Source organism: Tiliqua scincoides, chromosome 3 (genome assembly GCF_035046505.1).
Source record: "Tiliqua scincoides isolate rTilSci1 chromosome 3, rTilSci1.hap2, whole genome shotgun sequence".
Lineage (NCBI taxonomy): Eukaryota > Metazoa > Chordata > Lepidosauria > Squamata > Scincidae > Tiliqua > Tiliqua scincoides.
In genome coordinates this window covers 111,405,914-111,424,510 of record NC_089823.1, presented here as the reverse complement: position 1 = coordinate 111,424,510, position 18,597 = coordinate 111,405,914, and the positions used below count along the sequence as shown (strand labels likewise).

General features: G+C 45.6%; 1 protein-coding gene and 1 pseudogene across 2 annotated transcripts in view; both read right to left on the bottom strand.

Moving 5' to 3' along the window:
• GPC6 (glypican 6) overlaps positions 1–18,597 on the bottom strand; it is an 853,410-nt gene that overhangs the window by 350,126 nt on the left and 484,687 nt on the right. For both annotated transcript variants that reach the window (XM_066621046.1, XM_066621047.1), the window contains exon 3: positions 14,710–15,101. In XM_066621046.1, coding sequence (XP_066477143.1) covers positions 14,710–15,101 — 392 coding nt within the window. The remainder of the gene's footprint in view (positions 1–14,709; positions 15,102–18,597) is intronic.
• LOC136647149 (5S ribosomal RNA) lies at positions 3,038–3,157 on the bottom strand (annotated as a pseudogene).

Below are 18,597 nucleotides of genomic sequence, written 5' to 3'. Positions count from 1 at the left end.
TTTTAAAAAGGAAAGAAATGTTAAGGTTAAAGGTTTTTGTATAAATTATGAGAGGATTGGTGTAGGTTCCCAGTCTTGTCCCAATGTGAGCAGGTTGCAAGAAAACACATCAAATGCAGCAGAGTACTTTCAGCAGTTGTATTGAGCAAGGGATATCACATTCAGAGTAGTCATTAAACAGTCCAAGAGTCAGTACGGAGAGCAGTCAGTTCCAGTATAACAAGTCCAAATCAGTTCCAATAATACACAGTCAAAGGTTCAGTCCATAAGTCAGTAATATCATATACATACAGTATCCAGCCTCCTCAGTCACTGGCGGCAGTTCACAGTTACCTCCATCAACTCCCCTACTGCTGCACTTGAGGCTCCATCAGACTAACCTTATATAGTTAGCTCGGCCAATCAGTACTGGCTTGGTCACACCCAGGGTGTGCCTGTCCCAGGTGCTTGCTGATTCTGCTGAATCATCCCTCTACACCTGCTCCCTGAACCAACATGTAAGCTGTGCTTCTGCTTCACTCAGAACTCAAGCTGAGAAGAAAAACCTTCATTCTCAACATAATGGGAAAACTGGGGGCTGGTTGTTCAGGTTCCCAGCATGGACAATGTAGGTTTTGAATATCCAAATACAAATGTATCATTGAGCTAGTGATAGCAGGAGGTGGGATGGGTGCTAATTCCCGTTGAAACATTAGTGCTGCTTTGCCCCCCTGCACAGTTTCTCTGCTGTAATTCCCTTTCTGAACCTGCAATTTTCACTGTCATCAAGAACTTACACAGACCAAGAAAAATTGGCATCTCTTGATGCATATGATAAAAGCGGGCTAATTTTTGTTTCATCTTCCTTTTGTGAATAAAATATCTGTGATTCATTCTGCTGGGCAGATTAGTCTCTTCACTGTTCTCATTTTTTATTTTCAGCCAGAAATATAAAGGGAGGGGAACCCAACTCCCTGTAAACTCAGTATTCGCACTAATCAATATTTTGACAACTTTGCTGCATTAGGAGACTGGCACAGCCTTCTCTGTTAGTTGAGGAGACAGTGAAAAGGAAGGGCGGGCGGGCTGCTACTCTTCTTGCAGTGCTACTGCATAAAAGGATAGGAATAGCATCTTCTAGACAGTGTATTCCCTTTTAGTATTAGAGGTTGAAAGCTTAGACGGAATGAATTGTACCACAGTAATAATGCATTCAATCTGAGAGTTCAGAGATTTTTTTGTAGTTTATTACACTGGGCTAGGAAATAGCCTGAGGACTCCCCAAAGAGATTCAGGCAGGAAGGTTTTCTAGGGAGGTTTCTGACAGCAGCTAACCCTGTGGTCTGAATTCTCTGCCTCGCTCTCAGAAAAAAAGGCATGAGAGAAAGGGAGGGGTTAGGGCTGGTGGAAGGAGAGATGATGAAAGACCTGTAAAGTGCTTATCTCTCCTAGCGAAGTACATGTCACGCATGACGGATGGGATAGCAGGTGCTTTCCAAACACATCCTTAAAGCTTCCATTCCCTGCATTTGATGTGGAGGGAAGGTTGCTTCCTTGAAGGTTATTTTAAGATCTCTAGAAGGTGTGACAAGGTGACAGCATGCCTTGTTTTTTGCTTTCCCAAACCGCTGCCAAATACTTCAACGAGTCTCTTATTGCATTATTAAGCACTCCCTATTTCTCCAAATAATGAAGAAGCCAGGAATAGCACAACAGTTTTTAGACTACTTTGGATAAGAGCATCTCTGTAATACCTTTTCAATAAGAGCATCCTTCAGCCCAATCCTAAATAGGATTGGGTCAGTGCATGGAGAGATTTATGACAGTAGACAGAGTTCCACTGTCGTAAAACAGCTGCTGACGCTGCATGCAGCTTGCTGATGGTGGCCATTTTCTGAGTGTTGTCAGAAGAGGCAGTAGAACCAGAGAAGAGGTGGGGTAGCACTTCACCCCTGGCAGTGCCAGTAAGCTAGAGGGCGGCGTGGGCTGGACGGAACAGGGCAGAACATGGGTGGAACAGGGAGGAGATTGGGACCACCAAGACTGGATCTTGGTGACAATGGCTCTGCCAATATCCTGCATTTCACCGTGACGTGCCTCCTTCCCTCTACTCGAGCTGGACCCTACTTCTTTTATTCCTATAAATCTCTGAAATTTTTGGTCCAATCTAATCCCATTTTCCATGGCTGGTGCTGTTGTGCCAGTAGGGTGTGCGCTGCATCCTGTGGTGGACAGGCAGTCACTGGGGCCTTCTTAAGGTATAGGAACATGTGTTCCCTTTCCATGGGGCTGCATTGTGGCTACACCAGGGCTGGAAAGATGGATAGGATTGGGCCCTAACTCCTCTCCTTCCTTCCCTGCACTCCAAGCCTTCTCTTTCTTCTCCCATTTAATCTATCTCTCTTCAACTCCCTCCCCCCATTTCCCCCCTTCACTCTGCCCCTTTTTCTTCTAAGGAGTTCCGCTCTTTCCCCCTCTTCTTCTAACAGTTTTCCTTAAGGCCCAAATGCACGTGACTGTCAGTGGTAGATTCCCCCTACAAAAAGAGTGTATGCGCTAATTCAAATAATTCCAGTTCAAACCCCTTGTTTTTGGTTCCTTGAGCACTTTTTACTAAACTGTCGTGTACCTTTCCCCTCACCTTCCTTTTCCTTTCACTGGTGAATTGCATAGACGAGCCATTAGCCAACACATTGGGTTCCTGCACACTGATGTTTTTCTCCCATGTGCACACATGTGTTTTAAAAAGCATTGACAGTAAGAACTAAGTGGGAACTAAGGAGGTGCAAAGAGCAAATCTCCTAATCCCCTACAAAGTTTCCCACAATTTAAGTCTCCTCCATTGAACTAGTTAGATAAAAAAACACATAAAGCCACATTATTCATTTGTACTAATTTCTGATTGGCCCTTATGTAAAACTAATCGGCCATACAAACACAGCCCTGGGCCAAGGTAATATATATGATCAACACACCCAAGGGGCGTGTTGAGAGCAGGTGGAGGGCGGGTATTGGCAGCAATGGTTGGCAACCTTCAGTCTCGAAAGACTATGGTATAAGCCTACAGCACCCGGTATTCCCAGGCGGTCTCCCATCCAAGTACTAACCAGGCCTGACCCTGCTTAGCTTCCAAGATCAGACGAGATTGGGCATGTGCAGGGTAACAGTTGCTCCACCCATATCATGTCCTTCATTTTGTTCCCCCTTTTCTCTACTTTAACTTGACCAGCTAGTGAACGGGCTCAGGTCTAGGTAGACTCCTTGGAGACAATGCAGGAAAGGGGGTGGGAAAGCAAAGGAAATTTGTACTTACCTCTCCACTCCTGCATGGCCTCCAGTTGTTCACAGGATGCAGTGCAGCCTGTGCTCCTGCTACTTTGCCCCACAGGCAGCATTTAGTTAGAATTGGACTGTTTGTAATATCTGCTGTCTCTGTAATATCTCTGTATTTACAAATATATATTTGCACAACCAAATTTGTAGGCAGCACAGCCACTGTACCCCAAGACACTTCACCATCCGCCATCTCACAGTCTTCTCTTACTTGCTCTCTGTTGAAAATCCAACTGCAAAAATTCCTCTTCGCTGTCTCTCACTTCCTTCACCGAACTCTGATTACATTCCAAATGCTGCAGTCGTCAAGACCTCAATTACGCAGCGGGGGAAACCACCATGATGGGTCCATTCATGCGAATCAAGACAGCCAGACTCCTAAAACTAAGGTAAAAATATGGCCCCAGGTGTTACTACCAACTGGGATCTCAGATTGTTAATATCCAAAGGAACCATTTTAAATGATCACCTGAGGCCTGATTTACAAAGCTGTTTCCATCTTTAACCAACCTCCTATAATTGAGATTGGTGGTTTGCTAATTGTATTTCAGGGAATGCTTGGGCTCATCAGGAGCTTATCTTTGGTTTACTTATTTATTTACTGTATTTCTACCCTGCCTTTCTCTCTGAAGTGACCCAAGGTGCTCAATGAGAAGATCCACCCTAAATAACCTTTTCGGAGGGGGTTTTTAATTTAAAAAAAAATCATAAAAGACCCTGCTCTATTTAAAGGTACTTAAGTAGGTTTCTGTGACCCTCTTCTAATCAAAATTTTAAATGAACATAATTATAAATAGAGGTGTTTGAAAATGGTGCTATTAATTAATCCTGCTAACTGGATAAGAAGCACTTTTTCAAGTGGGTGCTCCTCTTTTATTTAGTAGAGGAAGAGTAACTGGCCCTCCTCACCCCAGCAGTGTCTTTTCTAGTGGCTATGTGCCACTATGTTTTCTATGTGGCTATCTGTATTCATTTGCATCTTTTTAGATTGTGAGTCCTTTGGGGACAGGGAGCCATTAGTTCTTTAATTTTCTCTGTAAACTGCTTTGTGAATTTTTAGTTGAAAAGTGGCATATAAATACTGTTAATAATAATAATAGTAATATTATTATTATTATTATTATTATTATTATTATTATTATTATTATTATTATTATTATACTCAGCAGTAAGCCTACTGAGTTCAGTAAGACTTAGGCTGAAATCCTATGGCATTCAACACCTCTAATTATAGATGTTTAAGATCAGATCACTGGGTGATGTAAGGTGTGATTCCTCCCTCTTTCTTGGTAAAGCACTTTTTCAGAGCGTATTTCATGATGTGGTCACATCCTAGCAAACTGACAGTTTAAAGGAGGAGAAGAGAGGCAGGGTAATCTCTCTCCCCTCTCTTGCCACTTTGATAGCACCTTTGGCAGCAGTAATGCACCCCAATTGGTGAAAATAATCTATCTGACCACTCCCGGAACCACTGCCTTGACTTACATTTGCCATCAGTGACATCATTAGACTCACTACATGATCTCCAACTGACTGGGTTCACCTGAGGATGACGAGATGGGGGGGGGGAGAAATGGGACTGGAAAAACTCACTGATCATGAAACAATGAAAAACTAGCTGATCAGTGAAACAATGACCGAGTTCTATTCGGAGGAAAAGGCAGAATGCAAATCATTTAAATAAATTAAATAAGAAACTATGCAAAAAGGAGGAAGGGCAAAACAAGTTATTTTCCCCCAGGTTCCATTCCAGCCCCCTTGAAAGGACAATGGTTGCCCTGAAAATGAAAAGTAATCTTGAAATAAATGATGTGATGACTCTGCCTGAAGCAACAGCTTCAATACAGAACTTCTTCAAATATCATTACTATTCCAAGGAATTACCATTTTACCCAAATCAGATATCCTGTTGAATAAAATGCTCCACGCAGGCACGACAGGGGACTCCATTGTTCGTTTTACTTCAGATCTGTATAAGAAATGGTATACGTAGGACTTATCAAGCCATGGTTGCAAAACACTGCTTCTGTTGGCAGTCTGTTAAAACACCTTAAAGATAACCAGCAACTCCGGTAGTTCAGGAAAAGTCAGCATGTCGCAGAATGATTTACATCTCAGAGTGCAGTTTAACCTTCTGGCTTTTTAAATCTCCTGTTCCATCCTCTGCTTGATTCTTCTGCATTTCCTCACTTCACCCCCCCCCCACTCCCTCCATCATGCTAAAGCAGCAAAAATTCTAAAGCTGCTGTAAGATTAATCACAGAAGAACTATACTATGTTCAAATCTGGCAGTGTCAGCAGGAGAGTCAATGGTGGGGATCAGATGAGCTCCAGTTCATTGGTGGTACGTTTTATCACATTTCCTCACCAGAGAATTCATTGCAAAAAAACAGAAGAAGAAAGAAAACTCTAAAACTGTTTAAATCACAACTTCTTGGCTTTTACTGTTGCCACTCTGCAAGTCTGTGTAGCAACGCAGTTTGATTTCTGAGAAACCCCTGAACGCTTGACTTTTGATGTGCGCTTTTCAACTGTACTCAAAACTCATAGGTTTTCAAAACTCATAGGTTTTGAGTCATTTTGTAGCTGCAATCTGCTTGCTCTTTCACTAGCATGAATAGGAACTGAAGATACATACTGCAGCAGCATCATGTTCCAAAGGTTAAAAGCTACCTTCAGGTGGTAGAAAGAGTTACTGGAAAGCCTGACAAAAGATCAAGAAGTGACTCTGCCTGGTCATATACTCTTCAAATCCCTCATGCTCATTTAATTGTAGTGGGACTTAATGATGGTTTCTGGAGAAACTCTGATGGTGAGAAAACCTAAACATTAAATTTTTACCCCCCTCTCCTGCAAACACTAGGCAGTTTACACTAACTCACAAACCACCCATTTCCCTTTGCTACATGACCCCTACTGAAATAAAGTTATCACAGTAAAACAATCAAGGTTATTTTTGGAGAGATTTTCTACTCAAGTCCACCCCACATGATGTCTTCTCTATGCTCCAGGTAGAACCCTCTATTTAGCTGGCGCAGAACCAAGAAGACCCATGTAGGGCTCCAAGGCTCAGGAGAGGTGATAGGATTCAGTGTTAGAGGCTGCCTGCCCCCTCCCAGGCTTGAACCGCCCCGGGTCACCCTCCCGTCCGGTTTCACCCCCTCCTCACCTTCCCCCCACCCAGAAACACCTTCTGTGGGATACTTACTGCCACATGCTCCTGGTGCTGGCCCCGCTGGCACAGAGGTACAGCACCAATTAGCACTGGCCTCTCCACCAGCACCTCTCCCATCCCTCCCAGCTGCCACACCTTTGTGACAGCTGTTGCTGGGGTAAGGCATGGGGATTGGCCTGTATGTCTGCCTGTCTAGTCCTTAAACTATGCACTCCAGCATGGGGTTTTGCTGGTAACACTTCTGTGTTGTTTTTAGCTTGGGAGCCTTTTAGGGACAGGGAACCATCTATTGAGGTATTGAAAAGTCGTATTTTAACAACAACAGCAATAAAAATAAAGCAGCTACAGAGAACAAGGTTGCTAGGAACAGCAAGAATCTTACGGCAGTATCTTTGTGATTCCCAAGATCTTGGTTAGAGCCCAAACTGCAGATTATAACCCAGCCCTGCATAGACTGTTAATAATAATAATAATAATAATAATAATAATAATAATAATAATAATAATAATAATAATAATAATAATAATAATATGTTTGCAATCTTGTTTGTATGTGTATGTCTGTTCTGTTGTCTCCCTGTTAAGTCTTAAAAATAGGCTCAAATATTATGTACTTGTGTATATACACACACACAAAGAACGTTCTTGGTGTGTATACACAAGTACATAAGCGCTCTCATTTTTACACACAACAGCCATTTATACACATACACACAATCCATAGAATGGATACTCACCTTCGGGGAGTGGAAGCAACCTAAGCTGGTTTTACTTTATATGCCTGGCCGAGAACAGGCAGCATGCATTCGATACACAGGATGGCAAGGGGTGTACTGTATATTGTACCATTGTAGGACATAATTCCCTTTCCATCCCATGCACATAACACATAGCACTTTATCACTGTCTTCAAATTGCATTTTCCAGCATTAATATACTATTTGTTTTGGTTCCTAATTACCTGCTCAATCAGCATGTCATATTTGTTCCCCCCCATCCCCGTAATTATATTCTGAATCAGCGTGACACTTGATATTGACCTTTATTTTTAGCTTCCCCCCCCCCTCCCAGAAAAGAGGGTGAATACTTATTTATAAACCATGAAAACTGAGTTTGTGAGAATATTGATTCGGTATCTTTAAAAAGCAGCAGGCTGGCAGGCAGCAACTCGAAGTGATCACTGGCAATTAGCAGGGCACATTTTTCACTGCTAAACCTTGCCTCTACCTTCTAATTCTATTACAGCATTGGTTTCGCTCTGCCCATAAAGCCCTGTGTTTGTGGCAAGAAATCAGCTATCTGTATAATTTAATGAAACCCAGGGACAAAAATTGATTTAGCCAGTTTTTGAAACAAGACAGCAGCATAATTGGCATCAGGTGCTCAGAAAACTTTTAAATAAGTTTCTTTATAAGAAAAACACCCACATATCATTAGATGCTGATTCAGTAAGTAAGCATTTGCAGGGGAGGGGAGGGGAGGGGGCAACATGATTGGGATTATCATGCCGCTGTCAGGGAGGGAAGGGTTTTTTACACTTACCTGGGGGTTGCTATGGCTCTCTGGAAAGTCCAAAGAGGGTCTCCCTCTGACCCCCAATGCAGCCCTCCCAGCAGCTTCAAAATGCTGGGGGGGGACGGGACCATATCCTGGTTTCATCAAGGAACTGGAAGTGGTTTTTTTTCTTTTTTGCAGCAATTTGAAGCTGCTGGCAGAGCTGCAGAGGGGGTTGCAGGCTTCCTGGACCCTCTGGAGAGACATAGCAACCATAGCAGACATGGGTAAGTGTAAAAAACCCTTCCCTCCCCAGCAGCAGCACAATAGTTCTGATCATATTCCTGCTAATTTCTTTGCCATTCCCTTTAAAAGGGAATGGCTCTTTTCCAGTTCCCCTGGTAGGTCATGACCGACCAGTTTGGGAACCACTGTACTAATTTAATTGTTAAGTCTTTCCTTGGAATAAAAAGGCTTCACCTACAGTGTCACAATCTGCAGTCATGTATATAAATGGGAGCTCTTAAAAGGGAATCTCATCATTGTTGAAGGCAAATTAATGCCTGTTTCATATGTTATTGTTTTCCAGTCAGAAAATGCATATATTTTGCAGCATTGCAATGGCAGTGTACGCTTTCTTTGGGCTATGGCAGGGCTTTTCAGACTGGGGCATCGTGATGCCCCAGCCTGTGGGCCCTAGCCACTTTCACCTTAAGGGGCAGGGGCAACCTAGAGGCAGGGAGGAGGCAGCAGCGCGATCCCCAGGATCGCACCGCTCAGAGGGGCTGCAGGGGCTTCGTTACACTTACCTGAGCCTCCTGCAGCCTCCCGGGGGTGTGGGGAGCCCTGCGCGACCTTCTGCAGGGCTCCCCGCAGCTTTGAAAGCGAAAGTGGAGCGATTGTGCCCCGCCTCCGCTAAAGCAGAAGTGGAGCGTGATCACTCCACTTTCACTTCTGAAACTGCGGGGAGCTCTCCAGAAAGACAGCTTTCTGGAGAGAGACTGTTGGATTGTCATCTTAATGACTCTGTTTTAGCATCACGAAAGTCAGCAAAGCTGTGAGCAAAGGAACTTTGTTTTTTAAATTGACTTGCTACAGTGCGATTTTTGCCATTCAGGGAACGGAACCCGAATAATGAGACTCCACCTGTATTTATTTTTATCATAGTAATAATCTTTGCTCAGAGGAGTACAGCAAAACACCTGGGCCACCTAATCCATGAGGCCACTGTCATCTCAGGCAACAGACTGGTGGGAGGGCACCCATTTCTGTCTCCCTCCTACTGCCCCTTCTTTTCCTTCTACTCTCTGATTTGAAAAAGGAAGAGGGGTCCAGAAAGGAAGAGAAAATGTGGAAGGGAGGAGAGTGGAGTTAGAACATTGGCGGGCAGGAGGAAGGCGGAGGCTGGTATTATCATTGGGTCAGGGGGCAGCATCTGGCATGCTGCCTCAGGAATCAGGAGGACTTGGGCTATCCCTGAGAATAACCATTAGAGATAATTCCATTCTATTCTCATAGCAACCCTATGAGATACCTTACACTGAGGGTTCGTAGCTTGTTCGAGGTTGAGAGGGGATCTCAACTCTTTGATCCAAAGCCCTCAAAATAGCTGCTGTACCACACCAGCAGCACTGCTGGTGATATTGTTGTGAAAACTGGAGCCCTATGAAAAGTGCCGCTTCTGCTTTTTCTTATTTCCTCTAGTTGACAACTTGTCTCTGGAAGTGTTACAACATGGTGGAAATTAAAATCCTCACCAATAGAGTGCATTTCCTGAAAGAACTGCAAACACTCAGTTATCTTTATTAAAGATATGTCAAACTTGTGGGCTGTCACAAGTTCTCAAAGTAAAAGTCAAGAGGCAGTGACAAAGAAAAAACACAGTCAAAGGCAAATTCCTTGCTGGAAATTTCATTAATCACAAAGATACTAAATCATCCACATCTCTCCTGTCCTGCCTCTGAACACCACCCTGTAGATTACAAAGATCTGCAACACGAAGTGGGAGGAGGAACATGACAGCTGACTGATTTTTATATTCTCAGTTTTATCCGTCAACCTCTTAGCTACTCAGCTATACTCTGTTATATGAATATAAATTATGCTTTAATCAATTGCCACTTTCAGACTACCATTTTAGACTTAAATGTTGGGGGAAAATAGAGAAGGAAGTCTTTCAGGTGGAAAGACACAAATGTCAGTGTGCAGTAATGAAGAAGCTTGATGACACTGCAATATGGATGACCCAAGGATGAAGGAATGGCTTCCCATGGGTCTTCTAAGTTCTGAATGGGTACCACCACCATGATCACTTAGATCACTTAGAGGCGCTTCAGTTATTGTGGTCTGTGTGTGTCCTTTGGTTTTACGTACGTAATTCATTTCAGCAGGTGTTGTAGAATGAAGCTGTAAATCATTCACTAAACTATCCCAAGTGGGGTGAGGCAGCATTTGTGCTGTACAGTTGTTGGTCGGTTTAAAACAAATGAATCTGACACCAGGCTAGCAAAATGCATTCTCCTCATGGACTCTTCTATCCCTCTGACTTCCGAGATCAGTTGATTAGAAAGTTTTGAACAACAGGAAGCAGTGACACAGTTTACCTTGCTGTCACCTGGTGCAGGAAAGGCACCCTTTCTTGGTTATGTTCAGCAGCTCTGGCTCTGAGCCTAAGCCATGTCTTCACAAAGACATATCTTTGCAAACCACTTCACTTCGGCTCAGAGGTTGAGCCACCAAACAGGACAGCCAAGGGGGTGTCACCCCTCCCTGCAGCCTGTAAGGAGAGTGACACCCTTTCCTGGCTCTTTCAGCTGCTACGAGTTGCTTCTTCGTTTGCTCACAAGAACACAAAGGAGTAACTTGGAGTGGCTGAAGCAGCCCACTGAGTGGACTTGGGCTGTGCAGTGACCATGTGTCACCCCCGAAATTGGTGTCACTTGGTGCAGCTTGCACCAGCCTCATCCCCCTCGCAGCACCCTTGACATGAAGCAGACTTCCAGAGCCAGCCTAGGCATGTCTACTCATAATTAAGTCCCATGGTGTTCAAGTGGGCTTGCTCCCAGGCAAATGTGTATAGAATTGCAACCAAAGATAATCAAACTCGCTCTTGAAATGCTGGTACTACTGCAGGGCCAAAATCCATCTGAGGGCCCAATCCTATCCAACTTTCCGGCACTGATGCAGCCATGCCAACAGGGTGTGTGCTGCATTCTGTGGTGAGGGGGAAGTCCTCAAGGCCTCCTCGAGGTAAGGGAACATTTGTTGCACTGCAGCTGCTAGAAAATTGGATAGGATTGGGCCCTAAGTCACTTTTATTGGTAAGCAGGAAAAATTTTGGTAAGCAGGTAAAAAAAAATGTAAGCAGGGAAAATTTGTGTTAGTCTATTCAGTACTCTGAATGCCGCCTACACTTGTATTATTTTGGAACAGCTTGCAAGAGATCTGCTATGTGCATTTGTTAATGCCATGATTGGGGGGGGGGGGCTGTAAGGTTTTCTATGGGAAAGCAAATGTAAAAATCTGTCTATCTCAATGATGTTTTCTAGTTGCACAAATGTTTGCTGACCAGAACCCTCATAACAAAAGGCTTTGCAATGATCGATGCATGTAAAATGACAACCAGGATGTTATCCTTCATCTGTTCCAATGTGTCACTACACTGCTTAACAGGAAACCATGGATCAAATCGTCTACTCTCATGGGATGGTGATGTCATACATTTACATGTTTTGTTTCCTTTTTAGCGTTCAAGCATACAGGTTTGGATTTCTATAATGAAAAGATGTAATACATGAGAAAAGGGAAGAGCTGATATCGTGAAATTGCTAAAAATGTGAACTGTGAAGTCTCCACTTTGGTTGAAATATCACCTCAGTTACTGTGGCTAAAGGCAAGTGATGATTCTTTCAGTTTTCTATCTAGCAGATGGGGATAAGCTGTCTGAGTTTTCAGGCTATTATAAGGATTACTCAGTTCATGTATGTAGAATGCTTTGAATACAAACGCTAAGAGTTATTAGTCCTGGAACGTGCTCGAATCCCTAGCATGTATGCACTGCTGAAACAGAGATGCCTGCGTTGGCTTGGTCATGTCGTGAGAATGGATGATGGCCGGATCCCAAAGGATCTCCTCTATGGAGAACTTGTGCAGGGAAAGCGCCCTACAGGTAGACCACAGCTGCAATACAAGGACATCTGCAAGAGGGATCTGAAGGCCTTAGGAGTGGACCTCAACAGGTGGGAAACCCTGGCCTCTGAGCGGCCCGCTTGGAGGCAGGCTGTGCAGCATTGCTTTTCCCAGTTTGAAGAGACACTTGGCCAACAGTCTGAGGCTAAGAGGCAAAGAAGGAAGGCCCATAGCCAGGGAGACAGACCAGGGACAGACTGCACTTGCTCCCAGTGTGGAAGGGATTGTCACTCCCAAATTGGCCTTTTCAGCCATACTAGACGCTGTTCCAGAACCACAATTCAGAGCGCGATACCATAGTCTTTTGAGACTGAAGGTTGCCTACTACATATATTTGTGAAAAGATAAAATGTTATGCTGCTTAAATATAAACGTAACTAACTTTGGGTGATATGCCAGTCAGATCTGGCTGCAGTTCTCCATGTGCAGGTAATGTCCAGCTTAGATTATTGCACTGAACTTTCTGTGGGCCTTCATCAGTCCAGAAAACAACAGCAAGGCTGCTAACTTGTACCAAGCAGTAAACAAGAAAACTTGCCAGTACTGAAAGAACCTCACAGGCTACCAGTTTGCTTCCAGACCCAATTCATAATGGGGCTATTGGGTCTATCAAGCCTCAAACAGTCAGCCCAGTTGTAAACTTGGAAACACAGCAACACCTCTCACACACACCAATTATCTGAACATTATTCACCCTGCAGGATCAGGGAATTTCTTCATGGATAAAAAGACATCAATGTATCTTCATACGTGAAGCTCTTTTCTTCTTTTTGTAACCTGATTGCATTCCGTTTTGGAGAAAGTATGCACACAGCAACCCAAGCGTTATAGAAAACGCCTTACAACCTGTTCAAGGATTTTCCAAAATGATTAAGCTCCTTCCGCATAAGATAATAGACAACATAAAAATGGGAATCAACAACGAAAAGAAATCATCCTGGTTACTCACAGGCAAAGGTGACATCAGGAGTCAGGCTTTGGCTGAGGGACCACACCCATCAGAGAACCACCTGACCAGGTCAATCCCTGAATCCTCGGTTCTGTCGACAGCATCTTTTAATGTGCCATTGGGAGTGGGTGTGATGTTATGGGAGGCCCAATGCATGGCTTTGCCTGAGAATCCCAGTAACCTGGCACAGGCAACTGCGCTCACAGGTTCTTTCAGTCATTGCTCATCTGCTTATAGTGCAGAAAAGACAGAGGACAGAGTAGAAAGGACACTCTGGCCCCCAAGGCTGACAGAGGAAAAGAATCCATTGAAAAGTTGGACCTCCTCTCCCAGAATATCACCAATAAAGAGGCACAGATAGGTGTAAATGACTGTTAACATCTTTTTGTTCTGGCACTCTCGAACCGATTTTCCACTTTTGCCTGTCTCCACCATTCCCCTTCCCTTGTGTGTCCAATCATGGTGTGCACATACTTATCAAATCTTCTACCCTCCTGCTTTGAGTGGCCTGAATGTTTTTTTCTTGTGCCCCCCCCCCGTTCCCCAGAATCCAGGTTCAAATCACACCCCAACTTTGCTTAGACTATGAGAGAAGTATCAAGTAGACGGCACTAATGGGCTTTGCGTGTCTTTATATGTGCATAAAAACCACCCAAAATGCAAATTATTGTGAAAACCATCATTTTGCAACAGGCTTCACCAACCCATTATTTTCCAACTTGCTTTGCCTCTCCAAGCTGCCATTTTTTTGGTAGCTGCCCCAACCCACAGGAGTCCCTAAAACCTGCCCATCTGTGCATTAGGTTGTAAGCCTGAGGACAGAGTCTATAACTTATTCTCATTTATGTATGGAACCCAGTTAATGTTCCATTTATGTATGGAACCTCTAGAAATGATAATAAGAATTATTATTATTTCTCAGCTTGATCAATCTGATCAGTTCACAGTCAATTGGACAAACTCTGTCGTGCTCACCAAAATAATATTTGGTCTGGAGAGATGGTTTTGCTTCACCTAAACAGATATCCCCCAAGGGGGGAAAAAATCAATGAGTTTAATTATAGAATTTGTTTCAAGCATTTGGAGAGGCAGTGTGTAAAATAATGAACTAATGAACAAACCAACAAATATTAAAACCCAGACACTTAGATACAGATACAGATTTCTCACCTTCACGCGGCCCTCAAAATTTCCCTTCAATTTTGCATTACACAAATTTGGTGGTGACAGTGCTTAAATATATTACAGTTGCTGCCTCCCAAATGAAACTGATCATGAAATAGGATAATACTCAAAGGTAGGGGCATGGGAGCTGCAAACTGGCACTGCTGGGTTTTCTCCGAAGGGCTTTCTGCTAGATAAATATTGACAAATGTTCCGTCCTAAATCTCGACTGTACTGCTATCATTCCGACAATGTCCAAGGGATGGAACCTGCTACAGTCACACACCAACAAACATCCCTTTTAGCTATAAAAGTGACATAGATTGAAAGTTGCACACAAAAATGGCAGTGCAAAATAGGAGCTCAAGTCTCTGGTGGAGCAATTTAAAAGCAAGAACTAGCAACCAAAAGAAAGCATTTCCATTACCTTGGATACTCGGTTAGCAACTTCTCTGCCTACGGTCAGCCCCTGAACAAAGGTTCTTGCGGCAATGAAAGCTCTTGTCACCTGAACTTTCAGTTTCCTGGGTACGTCTCCAAAAGGTTTGAGCTGGTCTGTGTACTTGCTGACACACTCCAGGTAGTCCTCTGAGAAATGATACTGGGGGTTTATGAGCTGTAACATTCGCTCTAATAGCCGAGCCCAGAAGTCATTCAGCATTTCCTCCAAGTTCACGTTGCCGCCTGTATAATACCGTTTCAGTTCTATGAAGAGGTCCTGGAACACTTCTGAATTCTGCATGTACAGCATGCCATATGTCCGTACAAACATATCATTTAAGGATCTTTCTGCATTCTCCAGCAGTTCTCGGAAAAACTCTAAGCAAAAAAAGAAGCATATGTTTAAGTAACTAATAACAATGATGACAATGATTACGGCGAATCACATTTGCTGCACTCTTTAATGTACTGCCTTAAGGGAGAAACATTTGCTCAAATAATGTAATTGCCTTTGAATTTTGAGAACAGGTAATGGCTCAATTCTACTCAGAAGCAAGTTCCATTATGTTCAATGCAATCTCAGAGGTAAAACTAGACATGACTCTAAATATATCAGCAAAGTTTCCATTCTTCTTTTTGAGAAGCCTGTTCCTTAATAAAAGTGGCATGGGGGCACAATCAGCATTGGAACCATGGCAACACATCCCACTAAAGCCCCTACCCCCCATTTGCAGTTTAAGTGTCTCCTCCTTGCACTATTTACTTAAAAAAAATACACACAGACACACAAAAGAAGGTTCACTTATGTGTTTAGGGTCACATCTAATCTGGCCCTTAGATTTGCACTGGAAAAAGCCCTCCAGCTGTGGTTGCAGGTGGAAAGGGAGTTGCCCGGTTCCCTCCCCTGCATGACGTGTGGGGAGGGGCAAGCCTGGGGCGCGTAGTTTAAAGGCTGGTGCCCATGCTTCCCCCAGCCTCTTGGTTCCTCGGTAACAGTGGAAGGAGCAGCAGGGAGCTGCAGTGTTGAGGCGACGAGGGACCAGCGTGGCAGGCCAGAGGGGCTGGGGAGGGGAATCTGGTACCAGGGGTGGGTTGCAGCTTTCCTCTGGAAGCTGCTGCGGAGCTTTGCTGCTGATTCCCCGGGCGGCACCCATGTGGCCTTTCTATTCAGCCTCCTCCTCCGCACTGTTTATCCCCGGCTGGGCAGCCACCCTGCCTTCTCCTACTCCTCAGTTCTCTCCTTGGGCGGGGTGGCTCTTCCTGGGCGGGGTGGCCACCCAGAAGAGCACCTCGCCAGCGCACCCTGAGCTTCCCCACTGGGCCCTGCATTGGGGCTGCTGCGGGGAGGGCAGCGGCAGCCGCACTCCCTCCCAGCCACTCGCCTGGATGCGGGCGGGTAGCCTGGGCTTCCCCACATGCCTTCCGTTCAGACGCCTGTGGGGAGGGAGGCAGATAGTCGCACTCTCTCCCTGGTACTTGGCTGGGAGCTTCTCCGCCAGTCTCCTGTTTGGGCGGTGGCGGGGAAGGCAGCGAGCGGCCTCACTCCTGCCCAGGCGTAGGAGGCACGTGGTGCAGTGCGTGGAGTGAGAGGAGCTTCTAGGAGAGGACCAGCTCCCCGCCATCTCCTCTTGCCCTGAAGGCTCAGATAAGCTCCTTCACTCCCTCCTCTGCTCCCCTTTTCCCTATTGCTGGAGGGCAGCAGATGGCCACGCTGCCTCCCGGGTTGCGCCAGTGCGTGGCGGTGAGTCCCCACTGGTCTCCCATTTGAGCGACTGGGGGGAAGGCAGCGAGTGGCCACGCTCCTTCCTGGGGCACCTGTAGGCACGTGGGTAGCATGGTGCGAGAAGGGAGAATGGCCCCTTTGCCTTTCAGCCCCCCTCTCCCCTTTTTCTCTATTACTTGGGGATAGGCGCTGGGAGGCAGCTTGGAAGGGGTGGCGACTGGTGATAAGGGCTGCAGGGGGTTCTGTCTCAAAGGTGTAGCTCAGTGTTTTTCATATTGCTTATAGGCAACCATGCCCAGAGGAATAAGAAAGCACCCTCCAGCCCCTACGCCTCTTTCTTCTTCAGATGAGGAGGAAGATGCTCCCAGGCTGAGGCTGCAGTCTTGTTACTTCCTGGGAGTAAGCCCATGAGTGGACATGCACAGGATTACGCTCTCTGAGCACTAGTTGCTCCTGTGGAGGCGCTAGAGAAAGGGAGCATATTGAGGGACTGGACTTGGGGATATGGGCAACATTTCAGCTGCTCCCCCACCCAGTCGAACGTCTAATCAGAAGGATAGTGGAGCTAACCTAATGCAGATTCTTTCGTTCGGAATGACAGCCTTGGAGAAGCCAGGTGAGCGGCAGCCTCCAGTTAAACCTCTTTCTGCCCCTGCAGCAGCTGTGAGCCAAGTGAGCATCCACAAGCATAGGCTGCACCAGCACACGCAGTGCCAGCACTTACAGCTCCAGCAGTGTCTGTCCTGGAGAGTCGAGAAGCAACAAACCATGACCAGGCTGTTGTCAGCACGTGCTAGGACCCAGGAACAGGGTGAGCCTCGGCAGACCCAGCCAGCACCTGGTAATTCAGCGCAGACACCAGCACCCACAGGAGGTGAGATCACACAGGTATACAACTCAGCCTGGCTCTGGGTGAAGGATGACCAGGAAGTGAACAAGCCTCAAAATATCCAGCCTGCACCTGGTGTTGCAGAACCAATGCTCACTGCATCAACGGGTGAAAACAGATAGGGGAATAGCACAGCGGGGGTCAGAGGCTGGGTTGAGAGGGATGGAGTCAGTTTGCCTGCTGCAGCACTGGCACTGCCCCCTCCATGCAATATTGGCTGGGATGGGGATTTCCACCCATGACGCAAAAATCTCTCATCCCCACATTCAGTACCAGGTCCAGAGCAACCAGCTGCTGCGAATCAAAGAACAGGGGCACCTTTGCCGGGGTCTGCAGTGACCACTGCCCTCCCTTTCAGAGGGGTCTCCTCAGTTTCCGGCACCCCCTATGAGCTTACTCCTCATGGCTAGAATTCTTATGGTGCCTTTTACCAGGCCCACAACTGATTCACAAATGGAAAATGGACAAGAATTGGAACAACTCGTTCAATGGATTATATATGCTGCCGTGGTTATACTGACGTAGCCAGCCAAGGTGGCCACAATATTCAATATTTAACACATTTAGAATGTTGAAGGAATATACAGGAATACCTGTGCTTGCTTTGGTTTAACTCTTTAGATTTCAAGCATCACATTTTCCTGCCCTCGCTTGGCGCACCCCCCAGGATGAACCTGGGGTCCAGATCATTATCCCGACTTAAGCTAATTTGGACAATCAACCCAGGAGTGGGAATTTAATTTCAAGGAATGTCTCAGCCCAGGCCGCAGGTGCGACTGGGGGGTGATGGGTCAACCCTTATGCTCTTGCTACTGTTGTGTTTTGACAGGAAAATGTAGCAGGGCGGACTTCACCTTCTCCCACTCATGAGTCCAGTGTAACAGCAAGCATGCAGTCTTTGCGCTCCAAACCATCAGGGTTCGGACAGGGACAGAGGCTGTAGGCAGGCCAGGGCTGGAAGGATGGAGAACTCCCCTCCCAGACAGGGACCCACCCTGATTCATATTGCCTGCACTGGTGGCACACTTGCAGGGCTACTCTGATAAAGAATTGGCACGTTACTATTGCAACTTAGACACGGGCTATAGGATTCCTGTACTTCCTCCCCTTGGCCCACCTGACCAGAAGGAGGGTCTGCTTACCACCCTTACCTTTCTGGGAATCCAGCTTGCCACTGAAGGCGGATGCTGCTGCCCTTGGTGGTAATTAGGCAGGTAGGGCCTGCTTAAAGTAGGAACCCAGGTTCATTAAGTTCCTTAGGG